A 23,648-nucleotide genomic window follows, 5' to 3' on the forward strand; every position below is an offset into this window, starting at 1 on the left:
TATAAAGTAACAAGAGTGCAAGTGAGCACAATATATGCCCGAACAAGAAGGTATATACAGAATTGTGCTACTACATGGAAAATGGCAACCACTTTAATTGACGAACGTATGTCGCGACACACCGTCTCCACAGTCTGTACCTATGTACCAAATATGAAACGTGAAAGTTGAAAACTTTGGGAGTTAGAGTGCGGACACGGGTGGACGGACGACCGGTATCACATAATACGCCCCGATATATATATATATATATATATACATATACATATATATATACATATATATATATACATATATATATATATATATATATATACATATATATATACATACATACATATATACATACATATATACATACATACATACATACATACATATACATATACATACATATATACATATATACATATACATACATATATATATATATATATATATATATATATATATATATATATATATATATATATATATCGGGCGTGTAAAAAGTATACAAAGCATACCAGGCCTCATCTGCACACGTCGAATGTATTTCTCTCCAAGGAAGTTCCTGATCTCCACAAGCTGCCCTTCGTCTTTTGAAACCACGTTAATGGGGAAGTGGGCGTACACGGAGCGCATCTTGTAGCGGAAGCCCTGCAAAAACAATGCAGCTTTATCAGTTTCAGAATCCATTTGCATTGTCAACCCCCCCCCCCCCACCTCCCACAACCACCCACCTCCATAATAGAAACATTTACAGGGTTTACATATTTGGCAAGAATAGTGTGTGTACTATTCATCAACTGAGCCATTTACGATGGCCGTTTCCTCTCCTCCTGTGCTCATCTCGTATGTTATTACCTACCTCCACCACCCAAGGTGAAGGAAGTTGTTTTCACCCCTTTGTATGTGTATCTCAAAAAGTTGGACGGATTCAAACGAAACTTGGTGGACATGTTGGGTGTGTCACAAGGACGGATTGATTTGATTTTGGTGAAGATCCATATCTGGATCTGGGTATGAGAATTATTTAATTTTTAAAGTGATTCTTCACCATTGAAATTGAGCCAAAAATGATATAGTACTGTATAGCATGCTATTGCAAAAATGTAATGGGCCTGACATGTTCTCATGGAATCGGTATTACGTGGCGGAGGTATGCGCTCTACCGAGTGCCCTTCTCGTTAAACATTTTATTATTGTACATCCAAATTTGTTGTTGCTGCATTTGCTTCTTGTGACAGATCAGTGTCAGAACCTGGTCGTTCCGTTTTCTAGGCCCATTGCTCCGACCTCCTTCCTTCCTCACCATTTTATTCTATTTCCTACATTTCTTCTTCCATTTATTTCTCACTTCAAGCACTTGTTCAAACTGCTTACATTCCTGCTTTTAAGCTGCTCTAATACACTGGTTTATCCAATCCAAGTTACAGCCATCCCATCAATACTCACCACAGGTAGACTGTCTTGCAGCAACATAGTTGTTTCAATCAGCCTGATTCCTCAACAGTGAAAACAGAAGGGAACCTCAGTTCACATCACAAAGCCAGTGTGTGTGTGTGTTCATCCTCAAGCAAAGCGAGAAGATAATCTTAAAGCTGAGTGAGCTCTCAAGCCCATCTCCTGCCTTAAAGGCAGCAGCACCTTGATATAAATCTGTCTTTATTGTATGCACTCCCTCACCACAAACGACTTCAAAGGTGACTACTCACAACGAGGCAGTGTCTGAAAACTATTCTCTGGAAAACTCATGTACCCCCCCCACCCAGCCAATTCTTCTCTGTCCACACCCTCCATATCCCTCAATCCCAATGACTCATGGATAAAGACCATCACCCAAGAAGGTCAACAAACATTGGGCCCAAATGGCATCAATGCCCATATTCTCCAATCCAGTTCTGCTGTTGTTTTTTAATACAAAGTCTACACTTGTGGAAGAGCGAGAACAGACACACAAAAAAAAAGTAGAAAAGGGGGCAAAAACACCAGCAACAAGCAGGGAAGGGGGCACTTAAAAGAGAATGAGATCAAGGAGAGTGGGGGGAGAGGGGTGAACCAGCTGACTAAAGCTCAAACACAGCAAGAAGGGAGAACCTGGGATGAAACAGAAATGGAGAAAAAAAAAAAAAAGGGAGGGGGGAGGGAGTCAGTAAAATGAGTGCATCGATAAAACACATACAAGTGGAACGTGAATCCATACGTTGAAACTGAAAAAGGTCTGTTCGTCCGCTGCATGAACATAAACCAATGTGAATCGATCTTCTACATACCACACAAGAAAGCACAATAACATGGAAAGAATGGGGTGGACTTGGGGGAGAGGTAACCAGGATAGAAAAGCCCATGATAATGAATGGGGGAAGTGTGACATAATGGTGAGAAACAGCCACCTTGAAACCCAAGAGGGAAAAACGAGATTGAACAAAGGTCAACAAGTGAGAGAAAAAAAAAAAAAAAAAAGAGTGGAAGTGATTTTACTCCAATCTTCATGAAACCTAATCACCTGGTGGAGGTGCTCACAAGCTCGAAGACCATTGTGTTCGAGGTCAAAAGCTAAAATCACACAAGATCATAAATTTTTTTATCCAATTGACTTGAAAAGGGTTTGCATATTAGATCACAGACAAAGTTCACCAAAAATCAGAACGATCAATTTAGCTGTTTTGACACGTCAACGGTTTCCCATCACATCATCATAATAAAAAGGGACTTTTTGTGAAGTTGTTGTTGCAATCTCTCAATAATTCTTCAAGATAATAAAAATGAAATTTACACAGCAAATTTGTATGTGTGCAGTACAAGTTTGTAAAATTTGGTCAAAATTGGTCACAGTTCTAGGTCAATGTCATCCAAAACATGTAAAACACCACAAAGGCTGCTATTACAAAAATGTATCAACCAAATTTGTTATGCACCATGTTCTATCATGTTAAAACTTTCAAATTTTAAAAATGCCTTTTCCATGGCAACAACTTATTTGGAATTCTCATGTACAATTCTACACACATCTTTGCCCATCATGTGCTGACGCTGGTCACAAATACCACTTGTTTTGTTTTGTTTTCAACCGATTACCTAATATAAAGTATGTTCAACTTGAATAAGTATATGAAGTACGTGCTATTCCAATGCGAGTATGTCTATAAAGTATGTTTATTAAGAATATGAGTGCATCTCTAAAGTACACACTATAAAATGTCTGATGTCAGTAAAATTAGTGCATCGATAAAACACATGCAAGTGGAATGTGAATCCATACGTTGAAACCGAAAAAGGTCTGTTTGTCCGCTGCATGAACTAAACCGATGTGAATCGATCTTCTACATACCACACAACCACACCAGCGTACAAAACAAGTTCTGGCGAAGGTCTGCAATCTCAGATTGCTCTTTCTAGTTCTTCAATCCAAATGCCCAAATAAATGCTCCTTTTGCCATTAATAACACGAAATGGATTTTTTTTTTTCTGAAGCAGTAAAAAAATAAAAAAAAATAAAAAATAAATAAAAAAAACAAAAACACTGGCTCAACAAGTGGCCACTCATGAGGTGCCAAAGTTGGTGGGGTGGGGGAATAATAAAAATAAAAAATTACCCCCGTGTGGGGGTGACGGTCATCTCTATAATGTTTTTTTACGATCATAATCGATGAACCGTTGCCAGATATCTCCTAAAATGACAGACTAGATAGGTTTTGAAAATGGCAACTTTCACAACTTTCGTGACCTTGAACCTGTCCTCGATTCTGGGGAAAAAATATGTCGTTGGGTATCACTCATCGACCTCGACCCACATACCAAATTTCATCAAGATCGGAAGTAAAAAGTTTTCTTTGTACCGGGGGGGTGTTTTTGACCATCTTCCAGGTTACGTGGTGGCCAAACGGGATGGAAATTCAAAAATCTGTCCGGTTAGATACAAGATAATATTTTTTACGATCATAATCAAGAAACAGTTGCCGAATATCTTGTAGAATAGCAGACGAGATAGGTTTTGAAAATGGCGATTTTTATAACTTACGTGACCTTGACCCTGACCCCGGACAAAAGTTATATCGTTGTGCAACACTCATCGACCTCTACTCATATACTAAGTTTCATCAAGAATGGAAAGAAAAATTGTTGACGGACGGACATACATTTGGTCCGGCTTTATTAGGTCATCTCGGTAGAGATGACCTAAAAAAAGGACCACTGGACCTGTAGCTTGTCAGGACCCTGACCTAATGTTGCAACCCAAATTTGGTAGCATTCCAACTGGTGAGTTTGGAGAAGAATATTTTTAAAGAAATTTACAAGGTGGGCCATTTTGACCTACTTAGAGTCAAGTGACCAGAACTAGCTTTGCAATCCCCACCAACAGCAGGAGCAGAACATTGCTGCCAAATTTCAGGCAGATCGGCCCAGCAGTTTGGCCGGAGAAGTCAAAATTGGAGACAGACAGCGCATGACGACAATACCTTATCTGGAATTTCAATTCCAGATAAGCTAAAAAAAAATTAAAAAAAATTTAAAAAAAAAAATCAAACCGCATTTCAATCACCTTACCAGGGTGACACCTTTGATCATGTTCTGGACATGGCTGCAGATGGTCCTCACTGTGGCAAGCTCTTTACGTGTCCCCCACCACTTGTCCACACGCAGCTAAGAGTGTTAAAGAAAGTACAAACTATGACAATTCGACAGTTGGGGTTTCTTCATTTCAAAATTAGACAACACAACAAAGCAATTATTAATGTCCATGACCATACTTTTTTAATGGAGTTCAGTCACACAATCCTCAACAAGGTTAGTGCGACCATATTCTGCATGGTCCAATGTCATATTTTCATTCTTTATTAAACCATCATAACAAAAGTAACAAAAGTCATTGAAATGCATGTTGTCCCATCCAAGTACTCGTTAATACAGGACACCTCAGAGCCAGGACCTTTCGTCCCGAGAGATGGTCCAAACGGTCATTTATGGTACTGCGTTCAATAGTTGGTATACTTTCCTTTACCGTTCCCCAAAAGAGCCGAAATCGACGGCAAACACACATGAAAAGCAGATGGCTGAAACAAGGTTTTCTTAACTTTTAAAGGATACGTTTTGAAAAGCAAAGTTCAGGGAAGAAGATAGACAAGACACGATCAGAAACGGAACAAACCAAGCGAGGGAATACACACGCTTACATACAAGGTGAAATAAATTGCAAAAATCCAACCCACTGGGCACCATAGATCACTCATACAAGAGAATAATGCAGGCAGGCTTTCCCTTTGTCTACGATGTACAGGGTGGACACAGGACCCGATGCAGCCTGCTTCAGAAACCAGGTGCAAGACGACGGCGTCCAAAGACAAAGTGCAGTTATAGCCAGAAGCAGGACCAGCGATGAGTGGGCCTTCAACCAGGCCACATGGTCATCTTTTTCCTTTTCACACCGAGGCCTCATGGTCACAACTTCTTCCGCCTCAAAGTCCTTTGCACTCGGTGCATGTGGAGCTCTCCTAAAGTTTTTCTTCTTCTCTCTAGAGGCAGGGTGTTACCAGCTTGGGTCGATCCCAAAAATTCTGCAGAGCGAACCACAATAATCTCTGCCTCAAGCTCCACCATGGACCACTTGCTTGACCTCCTTCCACACGAGCCTCTCTTAGTTCTCTTATGGTGGACAGAGTTCTCTTCTTCTTCCTGGGTGGAGTCTTCCGCTTGGGTGCCGCTCACATGGGTGGCCCCAATAAAAATAAATGTACATTGCCACAACAGACCAAGATTCAAGACCAGCGGTGACATGAATATTTGAGTCAGTGAAAACATTTCTACCACAATTATTACCCTTAGGACCAACTACGCAAATGAGGTGAGAACTAGAGAAATCAAATAAAACAAGATTGTGAAAATTAAAAAAAAAAATTGGACTTCTACCACCTGCATGCTTGCAAAGAGAAAAAGTGCAAAGAAAACAGAAATAAGTTGTCTGCCTCAATTCAGACTAGTTGGTTAAAAGACTTAAATGAAACGATTTTAGAAAAATTCACCTTCACACTTTTAAAGCACTTTAATCCAACATCGCAAAGGAAGGGAAAACAAACAAGTAAATAAATACTGCAAATAAAACATTTTATATCACAACAAATACACCACCGAAGAAGGTTTGTCAGAAATACCCGAATATAGCTTCAAGATCAAAACCAACCACGTTCAGGACTGCAATGGTGGGTAAACGATGGGGTGAGGGTGGTGTCGATGCATTTTTATCATAATAGGTTTGAGGGTGATAAAAAGTAAATTGATGATTATTAAAACTTGGTATTAAAATAAAATATGAAACCTGAAATAAAAATGAACTCAAATATATATGATATTGTTGTGGTTACCAAATTCGCAAACCACCATTCAGGTCCCTTAGGTGAGGTATCTCGGTAAGTACATGTGTAGTTAGGCCCAAACCCGTTGTCTAGTGGGAATACATGTCATTTATACGTGCTGCGACTCTTCAGGATAGCCGTTTTTCTTTTACTATCTTTATTTTGGACCAACCGCCATGATTACCACCACAACCACAACATCAACCACCAACCACAACGCCGCTTCACCACAACCGCCACGACCTTTACCGTCACAACTCGCCACCATCGCATCGCCACCGTTCTTGCGCCGCCTGTCGGCACCGATGCTGGACTCGTGTAGGGCGCACGTTGAACAGCGTGTACAAAATCACGGATTTTGCGCTTCAAAAACGGATCAAAAACGACACACGCCCACTTTTTGCCGTCCAATCGGTGAGCGAGGGGCGATTTGGCCCCGCCTCCAGGGCGTTGGAGGGCGATCGATATATGCAAATTTATGGATCAAAAAGCATTCACGCCCACTTTTTCTCGGGCCAATGGGGAGCGAGGTGAAAGGTCGAAGGGAGGGGGTCAAAGATGAGGGCGAAGCTACGGGGCTGATAAAAAAGCGACCGTGTTCGTCAGTCCAGTGGAGTAGGAGAGTCGAGAGGGAACAGAGAGTCAAGACCTCGCGGGCGGTGGAGTTGGCTAGAAGGAGCTGGTCGTCGTGTGCGTTGGAGTCGGAGCGGAGGGGACGGAGCAGTGGAGAGGCGGCGAGGGCAGACGAGGGGGTGCTCGCGTCGTGCAGGGAGCTGCACCCAGGGAGGCCGACAGCGCGACCTGGCCGAGGTGGAGACGCTCGTCGCGGGACAATAAGAATCCTCTATACCCCGAGCATCAGCAACCCCCTCCTGTTTCCCCCCGCGCTGAGATAGTGCGACCAAGGGGGCCCCTTTCCCACCCCCTACCAGACACTGTCCGCGAGGCCCGCGGAGTTGAGGCACCATCGCCGCTCCGCGTCTCATCAGACGGGTAGGCCGACCCGGTCTCGGCCTCAGGCCCGCCTCATCCTTGAGGGTATTCTTTCCTTGGTTTTGGGTATGTGTTGTCGGCGCCGTCTGTGAAGTAAAATTGTATAAGTGTTGCCGTGTGCTCGTGTAATCGGTATTAGATCTGCATTGTCGCATTTGCTTTTTGTGTAAATTGCATTGTGTTTTTTTCTTTTCTGTGTGCTTTTGGTGGAATTGAATATGTGTGCTTTCCGTTCGTCGCGAATAAATGTGCTTTGTGTTGAACTGTTTCCCGCTTCGCTTCGTCATTTCCTTCATTGAATCCTCATCTTGCTTCACGTAAAGGGTTGGTAGTGGGCTGAATACGCCCGATAATTAATCGAACCGTCGAGGTCGACGATAACACCGCTCGGTTATCCCGATAGTACGGAACGGGTCGCTTAAGTGGCCCGTGTCCGAAGTCGACCTGCGGCGAGGTGCGATCGCCCGGTCTACCCTCCGCGTGGGTACTTAGGTAGGTCGAATTTGGCGAGCAACCCTATCCGACGCGGGGGCTGATTGGCTCGATCGCGGTGAGACCGAAAGGTCCACCCGTGACTGGTTCCCGGCGTTAGTCCGAGAGGGTCACGACTGGATTGTCCGTCCGGTGGGCGACGTGCCGCGATTCGAGTTACGTGGCTGTCAGCACGCCGGCGGGCGAGAATCCGTAACAATATGATTATTTTTTGTGTATGTACCCATTTGGAATTAACACAACTATATTTTTCCTTTGTACTGAAAGATCACCTGAATATTAAAATGGTAAACAAGTTGAACTTTGCCAGTAAGTTGAATAAAAAAAATAAACCAATGTCACCCGCAGGGTGACCCGTATCTTGCCAAAAGGTGACCACGTGTGACTTCTTTAAGGTCACACTGAGGTGAACAGAGCTGCTATCCACCAGGAGCGACTCCTTGAGGAATATCTGCCTACGAGAGATTCCGATGAGAATCATTCTACAGAGTAACCATGAAAAATATGCTTTTGCCTCATAACGTCACCAAATGACGTTATAATGTCTCAAGCTTGACATATCTCGAAAGCACTCATCGAGGTGTTCAATTTGAGGTACAACACGATATGGTTCCTAAAACTTGAAAATTTGACCTTGGGGTCAAACATGTTTGACCTGAGGCGCGAACCATGAAGGTCAATGCCAATCGCCACCAAAAATTAATCAGCTGAGCGCCAGACCATGAACTATAGTCCCATGAAGTTTGAAGACGATCCGATCAAAATTACTCAAAAAATAAGGGTTTCGTCGACTCCCCTGATTTGCGCCAAAGTGACCTTGACCTTTGACCTTCAAAATTTTATGCGCTGAAAGGGACCTCTGTAGGCCTCTGATATGCGAAGTTACAAAAATTTCCAATGATAACTGTGCTCTGCAGAGTGATTTATACGTGATTACAGACCAAAAACAAAAAACAAACTAAACACATGAAGGTCAAGGCCAATCGCCACCAAAAATTAATCAGCTGAGCGCCAGACCATGAAGTTTGAAGACGATCCGATCAAAATTACTCAAAAAATAAGGGTTTCGTCGACTCCCCTGATTTGCGCCAAAGTGACCTTGACCTTTCCTTCAAAATTTTGTGCACTGAAAGGGACCTCTATAGGCCTCTGATATGCGAAGTTACAAAAATTTCCGATGATAACTGTGCTCTGCAGAATTTTTTATACATTATTACAGACAAAAAAAAAATAAATAAAAAAATAAAAAAAACATACAAGCTGACGAACATATCTTGCAAAAACTTCGTTTTGGCAAGATAAAAATTGCCTATCATTTTAAACCTATCCAAAGGAATTTTTATTAAAGGTCCCATGACACCCAAAACTTTCTGGTTGTAATCTTGCCAAAACGAAGTTTTTGCAAGATATGTTAGTCAGCTTGTATGTTTTTTTTTTGTCTGTAATCATGTAAAAAAAATTCTGCAGAGCACAGTTATCATTGGAAATTTTTGTAACTTCGCATATCAGAGGCCTATAGAGGTCCCTTTCAGCGCATAAAATTTTGAAGGTCAAGGTCAAAGGTCAAGGTCACTTTGTCGCAAATCAGGGGAGTCGACGAAACCCTTATTTTTTGAGTAATTTTAATCGAATCGTCTCCAGACTTTATGGGAATGTAGTATATTGTCTGGCGCTCAGCTGATTAGTTTTTGGTGGCGATTGGCCTTGACCTTCATGGTTAGCGCCTGAGGTCAAACATATTTGACCCCAAGGTCAAATTTTCAAGTTTTAGGAACCATATTGTGTAGTACCTCAAATTGAACACCTCGATGAGTGCTTTCTAGATATGTCAAGCTTGAGACATTATGACGTCATTTGGTGACGTTATGAGGCAAACACATATTTTTCATGGTTACTCTGTAGAACAATTCTCATCGGAATCTCTCGTAGGCAGATATTCCTCAAGGAGTCGCTCCTGGTGGATAGCAGCTCTGTTCACCTCAGTGTGACCTAAAAGAAGTCACACGTGGTCACCTTTTGGCAAGATACGGGTCACCCTGTGGGTGACATTGGTTTATTTATATATTAACTTGACCTTCCTAGTGAAATCACCCATGTTTTTTTTTTAATCAAATATGGGAGAATTAGACCAATATTTCGAACATTTCTGGTGCTTTTCACAACTTGCTATGCCCCGCCCCTTAAAAAAAGTTGACTTCAGCGAACCGCAGCGTTGACGTCACATGCAGAAACTCGCACAGAGTGGATTGACTCGAGATCTCTAGAGTCCAGACTAGTCTGATAAATCCGTCGTCCGCCCGACGAGGACGATAAATCTGACGTGATGTAGCTTTCTTTTATTATTCTCTTTTCTTCATCGTTTTCGACTGGTGCTACATGATGACAGTAGGAATAAAATAAATAATAAACCAATGTCACCCGCAGGGTGACCCATATCTTGCCAAAAGGTGACCACGTGTGACTTCTTTAAGGTCACACTGAGGTGAACAGAGCTGCTATCCACCAGGAGCGACTCCTTGAGGAATATCTGCCGACGAGAGATTCCGATGAGAATCGTTCTTCAGAGTAACCATGAAAAATATGCTTTTGCCTCATAACGTCACCAAATGACGTCATAATGTCTCAAGCTTGACATATCTAGAAAGCACTCATCGAGGTGTTCAATTTGAGGTACTACACGATATGGTTCCTAAAACTTGAAAATTTGACCTTGGGGTCAAATATGTTTGACCTGAGGCGCTAACCATGAAGGTCAAGGCCAATCGCCACCCAAAATTAATCAGCTGAGCGCCAGACCATGAACTATATTCCCATGAAGTTTGCAGACGATCCGATCAAAATTACTCAAAAAATAAGGGTTTCGTTGACTCCCCTGATTTGCGACAAAGTGACCTTGACCTTCAAAATTTTGTGCACTGAAAGGGACCTCTATAGGCCTCTGATATGCGAAGTTACAAAAATTTCCAATGATAACTGTGCTCTGCAGAATTTTTTATACGTGATTACAGACAAACAAACAAACAAACAAACAAACAAAAAAAAAACATACAAGCTAACATATCTTGCAAAAACTTCGTTTTGGCAAGATAAAAATGCAACGTCAGATTTATCGGACTACTCCAGACAATTGTATCGCAAGGTGTTTTTTTTTTTTTCCACACAAGTTTTCATTGTATCCGGACAGCGAGATTGCTTCGTTTTATGCGAGAGATACGGCCGATGACATGCGCTGGCCTTGCTTGTGATTCATTCGCCGCGGAGAAACATGTCCGCTGTGCTGTGCTATTCACATCACCTCACTAAAATATTTCTGATATCGAGCAGTATGCAAGTCGAATTTACATTATTGAATTACGAATAGGAATTCGTCTAACCAGTTGTTATTGCCAAGTCTTCCTTCGATGTCCTCCCAATCATCATGAACTCCGGGAATTTCATCGCCAGTTTCCTCTGCTTGTCCTGCTTCGGGCTCGAACTGGTAAGGCCATATTTCATTTCCAGCTGCCTGAACTTCACCTCCCGCGACTATGTTATCCGACAATTCTCCATGTGATTCAGACCAAAATCCTTAATTTCTCTCACACTCACCGTCGTTACCAGACAAATGAAAGTCCATGTCAACCATTATTCAAAACCAAATGCTCGAAATTTTTAAAGCAGAAATGAACGAAGCGATTGAGTCGACCAATCGAATGTGGAAACGCACAGAAAGCCAATAGAATCACGTAGACCACCAACCCGAGTAATTTATGTGCAGCCTTTGTCATCCTGCAGTTGACGTCATGTGGGTTACGCCCCTTTCAGTAGAATTTTTATGGGCTTTCCCGAAGAGGTTTCTTTTTTTTAATTTTAGATTTTACAGAGTGAGTATTGTGAAAAAAAATTGTCAGATCTGAAATCACAATGAAAAACTCCAATAGGATAGATATATATATATATATATATATATATATATATATATATATATATATATATATATATATATATATATATATATATATATATATATATATATATATGTATGTATGTATGTATGTATGTATGTATGTATGTATGTATGTATGTATGTATGTATGTATGTACAATATATATATATATATATATATATATATATATATATATATATATGTATATGTATATGTATATGTATATGTATATTTATATGTATATGTATATGTATATGTATATGTATATGTATATGTATATGTATATGTATATGTATATGTATATGTATATGTATGTATATATATATATATATATATATATATATATATATATATATATATATATATATATATATATATATATATATATATATATATATATATATATATATATATATATTGGGGAGAACAAGTATTCAATACACTGCCGATTTTGCAGGTTTTCCCACTTACAAAGCACGTAGAGGTCTGTAATTTTTATCATAGGTACACTTCAACTGTGAAAGACGGAATCTAAAAACAAAAATCCTGAAAATCACATTGTTTGATTTTTAAATAATTAATTTGCATTTTATTGCATGAAATAAGTATTTGATACATCAGAAAAACAGAACTTAATATCTGGTACAGAAACCTTTGTTTACAATTACAGACATCAGACGTTTCCTATCGTTCTTAACCAGGTTTGCACAGACTGCAGCAGGGATTTTGGCCCACTCCGCCATACAGATCTTTTCCAGATCCTTCAGGTTTTGGGTACTGTCGCTGGGCAACACAGACTTTCAGCTCCCTCCAAAGATTTTCTATTGGGTTCAGGTCTGGAGACTGGCTAGGCCACTCCAGGACCTTGAGATGCTTCTTACGGAGCCACTCCTTAGTTGCCCTGGCTGTGCGTTTCGGGTCGTTGTCATGCTGGAAGACCCAGCCACGCAACATCTTCAATGCTCTTGTTGAGGGAAGGAGGTTGTTGGCCAAGATCTCGCGATACATGGCCCCATCCATCCTCCCCTCAATACGGTGCAGTCGTCCTATCCCCTTTGCAGAAAAGCATCCCCAAAGAATGATGTTTCCACCTCCATGCTTCACGGGTGAGATGGTGTTCTTGGGGTTGTACTCATCCTTCTTCTTCCTCCAAACACAGCGAGTGGAGTTCAAACCAAAAAGCTCTATTTTGGTCTCATCAGACCACATGACCTTCTCCCATTCCTCCTCTGGATCATCCAGATGGTCATTGGCAAACTTCAGACGGGCCTGGACATGCGCTGGCTTGAGCAGAGGGACCTTGTGTGCACTGCAGGATTTTAATCCATGACGGCGTAGTGCGTTACTTATGGTTTTCTTTGATAGTGTGGTCCCAGCTCTCTTCAGGTCATTGACCAGGCCCTGCCGTGTAGTTCTGGGCTGATCCCTCACCTTTCTCATGATCATTGAGGCTCCACGAGGTGAGATCTTGCATGGAGCCCCAGACCGAGGGAGATTGACTGTTATCTTGAACTTCTTCTATTTTCTAATAATTGCACCAACAGTTGTTGCGTTCTCACCAAGCTGCTTGCCTATTGTCCTGTAGCCCATCCCAGCCTTGTGCAAGTCTACAATTTTGTCCCTGATGTTCTGAGATGGCTCTCTGGTCTTGCCCATTGTGGAGAGGTTGGAGTCTGATTGATTGAGTGTGGACAGCTGTCTTTTATGCAGATAACGAGTTCAAACAGGTGCAGTTAATACAGGTAATGAGTGGAGAATGGGAGGGCTTCTTAAAGACAAAACTAACAGGTCTGTGAGAGCCGGAATTCTTACTGGTTGGGAAGTGATCAAATACTTATTTCATGCAATAAAATGCAAATTAATTACTTAATAATCATACAATGTGATTTTCAGGATTTTTGTTTTGGATTCCAACTTTCACAGTTGAAGTGTACCTATGATAAAAATTACAGACCTCTACGTGCTTTGTAAGTTGGAAAACCTGCAGTGTATCAATTACTTGTTCTCCCCACTGTACGTATATATATATATATATATATATATATATATATATATATATATATATATATATATATATATATATATATATATATATATATATATATATATATATATATATATATATATATATATATATATATATATATATTGTTGCGGTCTTCGCGCCCGCCGGCGTGCGACGGCCACGTAACTCGAATCGCGGCGCGTCGCCCACCGGACGGACAATCCAGTCGTGACCCTCTCGGACTAACGCCGGGAACCAGTCACGGGTGGACCTTTCGGTCTCACCGCGATCGAGCCAATCAGCCCCCGCGTGGGATAGGGTTGCTCGCCAAATTCGAACTACCTAAGTACCCACGCGGAGGGTAGACCGGGCGATCGCACCTCGCCGCAGGTCGACTTCGGACACGGGCCACTTAAGCGACCCGTTCCGTACTATCAGAATAACCGAGCGGTGTTATCGTCGACCTCGACGGTTCGATTAATTATCGGGCGTATTCAGCCCACTACCAACCCTTTACGTGAAGCAAGATGGGGATTCAATGGGGAAAAAGACGAAGCGAAGCGGGAAACAGTTCAACAATAAAGCACATTTATTCGCGACGAACGGAAAGCACACAAATACAATTCCACCAAATGCACACAAAAAAAAGAAAACACAATTCCATTTACACAAAAAGCAAATATAAAAGTGAAAACACAGTGCAGAGCTAATACCGACTACCGAGCACACGGCAACACTTATACAATTCTACTTCACAGACGGCGCCGACAACACATACCCAAAACCAAGGAAAAGAAATACCCTCAAGAATGAGGTAGGCCTGGGGCCGAGACCTGGTCGGGCCTACCCATCTGGTGATGAGACGCGGAGCGGCGATGGCCCCGCAACCCGCGGGCCTCGTGGACAGTGCCTGGCAGGGGGTGGGAACGGGGCCCCCTTGGTCGCACTATCTCAGCGCGGGGGGAAACAGGAGGGGGGTTGCTGATGCTCGGGGTATAGAGGATCTTTATTATGTGCGACGAGCGTCTCCACCTCGGCCAGGTCGCGCTGCCGGCCTCCCAGGGGTGCAGCTCCCTGCACGACGCGAGCACCCCCTCGTCCGCCCTCGCCGCCTCTCCACAGCTCGTCCCCTCCGTTCCGACTTTTAACGCACACGACGAGCAGCTCCACCGCCCGCGAAGTCTTGACTCTCTGTTCCGACTCCTTCGCCTCGTTCCGACCTTTACTACCCTCTCGTTCCTGTTTTGCTGACTCCCTCGTTCCGACTTTTACCACGGTCCCCATTGGCCCGACAAAAAGTGGGCGTGAAGGCTTTTTGATCCACAAATTTGCATATATCGATCGCCCTGGGGGCGGGGCCAATTCGCCCCTCGCTCACCGATTGGACGGCAAAAAGTGGGCGTGTGTCGTTTTGGATCCGTTTTTGAAGCAGAAAATCCGTGATTTTGTACACGCTGTTCAACGTGCGCCCTACACGAGTCCAGCATCGGTGCCCATGAGTGGCGCGAGATGACGGTGATGCGATGGTGGCGAGTTGCGACGGTAAAGGTCATGGCGGTTGTGGTGAAGCGGCGTTGTGGTTGGTGGTTGTTGTTGTGGTTGTGATGGTGGCGATTGGTCCAAAATAAAGATAGTAAAAGAAAAACGGCTATCCTGAAGAGTCGCAGCACGTATAAATGACATGTATTCCCACTAGACAACGGGTTTGGGCCTAACTACACATGCACTTACCGAGATACCTCACCTAAGGGACCTGAATGGTGGTTTGCGAATCTGGTAACCACAACACTACCCCCTTCCCTTTTTACAGACTCGTCCCGAGTCGTCAAATTTTCGTGTGCCATCATGTGTAGTTTTCCCCTAGTACATTTTACCTACGGATCCCTGAGTGCGACATTCATGGTATTCGTGTCCCCAAAATAAATAACCTGAGGGCTGCGTAACTACCTAAACAAACTCACTCACACGGACGACTTAAATAAAATTGCCGGCGCTAAGACATACATGCCGGGGGCGCACTCATATGTACAGTACATCTTAACCTTAACTTACAAATTTTACACTAAACCATGGCCCAGGATCATTGACTCTGCAAAAAGAAAGCAGTTAGCAGGGAGCCAGGCTGCCCACATGCAGTCTCTGGCTCAAAACAATGCAGGTGACAGGGAACGTGGCTGGCTGCTCACACGCAGTCCAAGGCCTTCCCTTTTGAACTGAATGCAGTGAACCACAACGGTGCTTGGGCTGCACAACGCAGTCTCCGTGCCAGCTCAAGTGGCACACGCAATGAGCACAACGAATGGATGCATGAACGGTTTGAACTGAATGCAGTGAACGCAAACACGGTGCACGGGCCGCCACTGCAGGCCCGTGTTGTAGCTGCCAACAGGGCAGTTCTCGCAGCTTGCAAACTGTTGCTTTGATCCTGGCGCACATGGAAATGAACAGGGGGGGGGGCAAAGCAAAAATTGAACGGGGCTGGTGAACATGGGCAGTGGGCATGGCATGGCAAAGGTGCAGGCAACACACAGCCCGCAGAAGAAGGCCGCTGCCGGCAAACACAGCCCGCAGATGTACTGGCCGGCACAGGCCTTGAAGAAAAACAGCCAGCAGATGAACTGGCCGGCACAGGCCTTGAAGAAAAACAGCCAGCAGATGAACTGGCCGGCACAGGCCTTGCAGCACAACAACAGCTGCCGATGAAGTTAGCCGGCCTCTGCCTTGCAGCAAAACACGGCCAGCCGATGAAGTTGGCCAGCCTTTGCCGTTCAGTGGAGGTTGGTGGAGGGAGTGCGGTGGTGCTGGCCACTCGGAAGGCGGGCTCGGACCTACCTACCTGTCTCCCTCCCAACCTATCGCCTTTGCCTGTCACTGTACATACCCACTCCCTTAATTTGTGAAAAACCAATTTAGCCCCCACTTATTTTTTTTTGTTGTTTTTATTTTTACTTCCCCACTATAAATCGTCCCCTAACCCCCTTTATCGTCCTTGTTCGGCTAACCTATCCTGTCACCTAGCCTACTCCCAACCCCTACGTTCCCTTCCCGGAGGGGAATAAGGGAGAGCTAACGTCCTGTGTCGAGGCCCAACGAAGCCTCAGAATGGCCTCCCCAGAGTTCGGCGATCTAACCCAAAGTGGGTCCAGCGGCCCACAACGACAGCGAGGGGATGGATGGTGCGGAGGGGTACACTTCCTAATCTACCCTAACCATTAACTCTTAAACTACCCCGGGGCTTTCAACAAGCGCCTCTCGCTTAAACTATTGGTTCTATAAACCCAGATTCCCGTCGCCTGTGTTGGTGTCCTTACAATTTCGGGCCTCGCCCCCCAATTTTCTCTCCGTGCCCTCACACGGTCTCCTGGCTGGGACACGTGGCTCCCTTTGGCAGGCACGACCCTCTGCCGAATCTCCCGCTATGGCACCCCCGGGCACTACACTGCCTCCGAGCCTACCAGCTCCCTAACACCGGGAGTGCCCCCATGGCACCTCCCCTGAAACGCACACGTGGCAGGCCGGCCTCCCGGGCCCCTTTCCGAGGGTCACCCGTGCCCACTGCACTGCCCACGCGGCTAATGGCGCCCGGGCCCCCGCACCAAGCAGGCGCACCCGTGCCCACTACTCTATCCCGGCCCCCCATGGGCCCTTGGCCTACCGCGGCCGACTAGCCTGGTGCCCGGGGTACCCACTCAGCGATACTCACCTTTCGCAGCCACGCTCCCAAGCCCGTCAACAGGGCTCCTGCACCCCTCCAAATGGGTTTCGAGCCTACATTCCCACCAACAGCAAAACAACCTCCATTTTTCAATTTGACTAACCCAGCTAACTCACTTTATACTGACCCCGGGGTCCCTTGGGCGGGAGTCACTCCTCCCCCCAATCACTCATCGCACCATGCATTCCCCATTCACTCCATACACACAGACCCGCTGGCCTCACTCACTCACCAAGCACATGCTTCCACTTCACTCACCAACAACTCTTCAACACACACACCGCTGAACTCTGCCATCCTCCTAACTACATCCCCTAACTAACTCGTGCTCCCACGTCGTCCCTTAAACTAGTAGCACGTTCCTTTTAACACTACGTAGCTAAGCTACGTCCCCTCTACACATCCAAAGTCTGTCTCTGTCTCCAAATCATCTCATTAATCAATTTCCCAACCTAAATCTGGCTACAATCCCTCTATCTAATCCATTCCACGGACTCCATGAGGACTTACCCCTGCCCCATGAAGTCGGTCTAACTAAGCTAACCCTTCCCCCTAACTAGTTTCCATCCTGTGCCCAGGGTAAGGGGGTCTTTCACCCCTTGCCCAGGAATCCTGTACACCCGAAAGTGAGGCTTGCTTTTTTTTTTCTTTCCATGCGCAGCACCTGCGCGGCAACTCAGAGCTCGCGCACTTTGCACCTGCCCGTGACGTCATGCAGCTGCACGTGTTCCTCGTCCCTCCTTGGACGGGACCATCCGGCAGAGATACCCCTCCTGCCGAATTCCAACCCCACGTGCAGCCATGACGTCACCGTGCGCATAAAAAAAAAAAACACAAGCCACACGTCTCGAGGGGTTCCCCACGCGAACACATGTGCTTTGCCCGTTGGAGCTTTACACACACGATCGCGTGGAGAACCCGTCCGGTCCAAATCCATTTACCTGCCTAACTTTGTCCGTCCGCGGGATCGGCAAATCCACCGCGTGCGTTTCCGGACCGGGACTTCACTCTCGCAAGCGAGCACGTGGCGGTCTCGTGCGTTGCACAGCACGAACCGCGTGCTCACTGCTGGGTGAACCCGGCACGGTCCTCGAAACAACTACAGCCGCTACCCGGCTTTCGTTTCTCCCATGTCGCCGTCTCCGTCTCCATTCAACCCACGCACACCTGCGTGTTACGACGCACACAGTCCACTCCATCACATTCACACGGGGAGACGCGGCTGCGTGCTCCCGCATGCCAACCGACATCTCCCTCACATACCGCTCTCTCACACACACGGTCTCCCTTACACTCAGCGACCTTGCACACAGCCGTTCACTCACGCGTGCGGGGGCACTCACCCGCGGTGCCTCACTCGCACTCCGTGCCTCATCCACACACGCGGGGGCACTCAACCGCGGTGCCTCATCCACACTCGCGGGGGCACTCACCCGCGGTGCCTCACCCACACTCCGTGCCTCATCCACACACGGTTCCTCACCCACACACGCGGGGGCACTAACCCGCGGTGCCTCATCCACACTGGCCGTTTCACTCACACACACGGCCTCTTCCACACACGGTGCCTCATCCACACACGGCGTGCTGGGAAGCACGTACTCCGGCACCATCGCCACCACACCACTCACACACGGGGTCGCTTCCACACACGGGGACGCACTCACACCTTGCACCACACACACAGGGACAACCACACTGGGGATTCGTGTCCCCACAAGGGTCTCCGGGGCCTCTATACCCCCCAAGCTCTCCGTGCACCCGTCCACAGCACTCGTCCCCTCAACCTCGCAAAACACGACCGAACTCACCTGGTCGTGACTCGCCTCAAGGGGGCATACTCCCTCCCCTCGTTCCTGGAGGAGGCCATCCCGCTGCTCGCACCGGGTCCCTACACGCTCCGCGAGCTCACCCCCATTGTCCTCCACTACCTCCGTGTGTGCGTGCGCGTCACTTACCCCGTCTTCATCGTGTAGTCTTCCCTCTATCGTTCCCATCTCCCGTGTCTCTGCCAACTCTTCACCCTTTACCTCCCTTGTCTCAACTATTATTTCTGTTGTCGTCACCTCGTGTCTCGTCTCACACGTTTTGGTCTCCCCATTTAATTTTTCCCTTTCGGTCATCGTCACGACCCTCGCCCAACACGTTCCACGAATTATTTTTTCACCCGCCTCCACCGCGGGCCTGTCAGCCGTTGCACCCCCACCCAGCTCGTTTGGTCCCACACGTGGAGTCGCCATTTTAAGCTCCCTGCTCACTGCCTTCATGCCCGCCTGCAGGCATTGGCCCATGTTCTGCGTCTCACCCCGCAGCTCTTTCATGTTTGTTTCCATTCCGTTCATTTTTGTATCCATCTTTTCGTTTATTTGTTGTGTATTCGCATCCATCGTCGTTTTCACTTCATTCATTTGCTTGTTCATGTCTTTCATTTTGTTTTTTATTTCATTTGTCATTGCCGCCAGCATGGCGCATAGCTGGGCCACGTCGGGTGCACTCAGCTGAGCCGTTTCAGCAAGGGTTTTGGTGGAGAGGGGGGGGGAGGTGTCATACACTGCGGCCGCTGCCGCACCCATCTCAGGTTCTGGGTTTAGTTGGGCGAGTCCGTGTTCCTGCACAATCAACATTTCCTGCACGGGGATTCCATCCTGGGCCATGGACTCTACATTATTACACATATACATTTCTAATACCCCCGGCTCCCGCTCGCCTTGAGACGCCATCTTGCTTCTCGTGAAGGGTTAATTTGCTCGCTCGTAATTTGGAGGGAATCGGGGGTCGCTTCTCTCACCCCTGGACCGATTCCCGTGAATTTCGCTGGAGACAGGAGAGCCCGTTTTCCTGTTCTCCGATACCAGTGCCGAGAGGAGGGCGATGGATTTGTATCCCACTCCTGACACCAGTGTTGCGGTCTTCGCGCCCGCCGGCGTGCGACGGCCACGTAACTCGAATCGCGGCGCGTCGCCCACCGGACGGACAATCCAGTCGTGACCCTCTCGGACTAACGCCGGGAACCAGTCACGGGTGGACCTTTCGGTCTCACCGCGATCGAGCCAATCAGCCCCCGCGTGGGATAGGGTTGCTCGCCAAATTCGAACTACCTAAGTACCCACGCGGAGGGTAGACCGGGCGATCGCACCTCGCCGCAGGTCGACTTCGGACACGGGCCACTTAAGCGACCCGTTCCGTACTATCAGAATAACCGAGCGGTGTTATCGTCGACCTCGACGGTTCGATTAATTATCGGGCGTATTCAGCCCACTACCAACCCTTTACGTGAAGCAAGATGGGGATTCAATGGGGAAAAAGACGAAGCGAAGCGGGAAACAGTTCAACAATAAAGCACATTTATTCGCGACGAACGGAAAGCACACAAATACAATTCCACCAAATGCACACAAAAAAGAAAACACAATTCCATTTACACAAAAAGCAAATATAAAAGTGAAAACACAGTGCAGAGCTAATACCGACTACCGAGCACACGGCAACACTTATACAATTCTACTTCACAGACGGCGCCGACAACACATACCCAAAACCAAGGAAAAGAAATACCCTCAAGAATGAGGTAGGCCTGGGGCCGAGACCTGGTCGGGCCTACCCGTCTGGTGATGAGACGCGGAGCGGCGATGGCCCCGCAACCCGCGGGCCTCGTGGACAGTGCCTGGCAGGGGGGTGGGAACGGGGCCCCCTTGGTCGCACTATCTCAGCGCGGGGGGAGTTGAGGAGGGGGGGTTGCTGATGCTCGGGGTATAGAGGATCTTTATTATGTGCGACGAGCGTCTCCACCTCGGCCAGGTCGCGCTGCCGGCCTCCCAGGGGTGCAGCTCCCTGCACGACGCGAGCACCCCCTCGTCCGCCCTCGCCGCCTCTCCACAGCTCGTCCCCTCCGTTCCGACTTTTAACGCACACGACGAGCAGCTCCACCGCCCGCGAAGTCTTGACTCTCTGTTCCGACTCCTTCGCCTCGTTCCGACCTTTACTACCCTCTCGTTCCTGTTTTGCTGACTCCCTCGTTCCGACTTTTACCACGCTCCCCATTGGCCCGACAAAAAGTGGGCGTGAAGGCTTTTTGATCCACAAATTTGCATATATCGATCGCCCTGGGGGCGGGGCCAATTCGCCCCTCGCTCACCGATTGGACGGCAAAAAGTGGGCGTGTGTCGTTTTGGATCCGTTTTTGAAGCAGAAAATCCGTGATTTTGTACACGCTGTTCAACGTGCGCCCTACACGAGTCCAGCATCGGTGCCCATGAGTGGCGCGAGATGACGGTGATGCGATGGTGGCGAGTTGCGACGGTAAAGGTCATGGCGGTTGTGGTGAAGCGGCGTTGTGGTTGGTGGTTGTTGTTGTGGTTGTGATGGTGGCGATTGGTCCAAAATAAAGATAGTAAAAGAAAAACGGCTATCCTGAAGAGTCGCAGCACGTATAAATGACATGTATTCCCACTAGACAACGGGTTTGGGCCTAACTACACATGCACTTACCGAGATACCTCACCTAAGGGACCTGAATGGTGGTTTGCGAATCTGGTAACCACAACAATATATATATATGTATATATATATATATATATATGTATCTATATATATGTATATATATATATATATATATATATATATATATATATATATATATATATATATATTCCTGTATATATATATATATATATATATATATATATATATATATATATATATATATATATATACATATATATACCTAGTGTTGGCGCAGTGGTTAGGGCAGCAGCTTGGGATCCAAAAGGTCCTGAGTTCAAGCCCCGTTGGGCCACTGAATTAATACACCAGGGGGTTGACTCAGCCTGTCATCCTTCCGAGGTCGGCGAAATGAGTACCAGTGAACTGAGCCCGGTGAATACCCCGGTTGAAATAGGTGTACCATATCCCTGTGTCGCAAGAGGCGACCAGGGTTGCGTCAGGAAGGGCATCCGGCGTAAAACATATGCCAAATCACGATGTGGATCATATGGATGATCCGCTGTGGCGACCCCTAACGGGAGCAGCCGAAAGAGGAAGAAGAAGATATATATATATATATATATATATATATATATATATATATATATATATATATATATATATATATATATATATATATATATATATATATATATATATATATATATATATATATATATATATATATATATACACATATATGAAATTTCAGTACTTTTGGGTGTCATGGGACCTTTAAAGACCCTAACAAGTTGGAATGTGGATTTAAGGTGTCCAGATGTATTCACCAAGTTCTCGTAGCTTCAAGATAACACATCTTCCCAGTTTTGGGAGAAGCAGACAGACTTTTAACCTACATACATGGAAACATATTTTTAATGCCCATTAGATTTGGCGTTTGACGTCATTCTAGCATTCTGTGCGTTTTTCTGTACTGGGAGAGGATTAACATGCCTGGATTTGAAATGTGTTACAACCATTCAACCAGGTCAGGCTGAAGCTGTCAAAGAAGACTGAAGATAAGCTTCACCTGGAAGATGTCAAGACCAGACAAGCTGACACCAGTGCTGGAAATGATTTTTAAAAAACTCTTACCAAAAACGATATAAAGACAAAGATTCTCCATTTGTATTTGAGAGATCTGGATGAGTTTGTTTGTCCAGAATCTCCGATGCGCATATTAAAGCGTTTGTGTGTTGAATAAATGTTCTAATTGTACAGAAGGTTCAGAAATTTCTTCGACAGCGGCACAAAAGGACGACAACCGACAACCACAAGAATAATGGTACAGAAAGGCATAAAAACTCATTCTTTGGTCATTGACTGAGCAAATCCGAAGATTCAACATTCAAGGTAGAAAATTGCAACTTTTCAAAATGGAAAATACACCAAATGACCAAAAGTATGTGGACCGCTACTCGTTCAACATCTCATTCCAAAATCATGGGCATTAATATGGAGTTGGTTCCCCCCTTTGCTGGGATAACAGCCTCCACTCTTCTGGGAAGGCTTTCCATGAGATGATGGAACATAGCTGCAGGGATTTGCTTCCATTCAGCCACAAGAGCATTAATGAGGTCGGGCACTAATGTTGGGTGATTAGGTCTGGCTTGCAGTTGGCGTTCCAATTCATCCCAAAGATGTTCGATGGGTTTGAGGTCAGGGCTTTGTGCAGGCCAGTCAAGCGATTCCACACCGATCTC

At 45.8% G+C, this 23,648-nt stretch overlaps 1 protein-coding gene across 4 annotated transcripts in view; it reads right to left on the minus strand.

Annotated features, from left to right (window-relative positions):
• The window catches only part of RPL9 (ribosomal protein L9), a 50,823-nt gene that overhangs the window by 13,008 nt on the left and 14,167 nt on the right, over window positions 1-23,648 (minus strand). For 2 of the 4 annotated variants that reach the window (XM_085898598.1, XM_085898599.1), the window contains exons 4-5: window positions 4,531-4,626; window positions 507-639 (exon numbers count right to left, since the gene is read on the minus strand). In XM_085898598.1, coding sequence (XP_085754724.1) covers window positions 507-639; window positions 4,531-4,626 — 229 coding nt within the window. The remainder of the gene's footprint in view (window positions 1-506; window positions 640-4,530; window positions 4,627-23,648) is intronic. The other 2 variants (XM_085898600.1, XM_085898601.1) reach the window with 1 other exon arrangement.

Source organism: Eptatretus burgeri, chromosome 10, assembly GCF_056783735.1.
Source record: "Eptatretus burgeri isolate ZD-2024b chromosome 10, Ebu_testis_v1, whole genome shotgun sequence".
Classification (NCBI taxonomy): domain Eukaryota; kingdom Metazoa; phylum Chordata; class Myxini; order Myxiniformes; family Myxinidae; genus Eptatretus; species Eptatretus burgeri.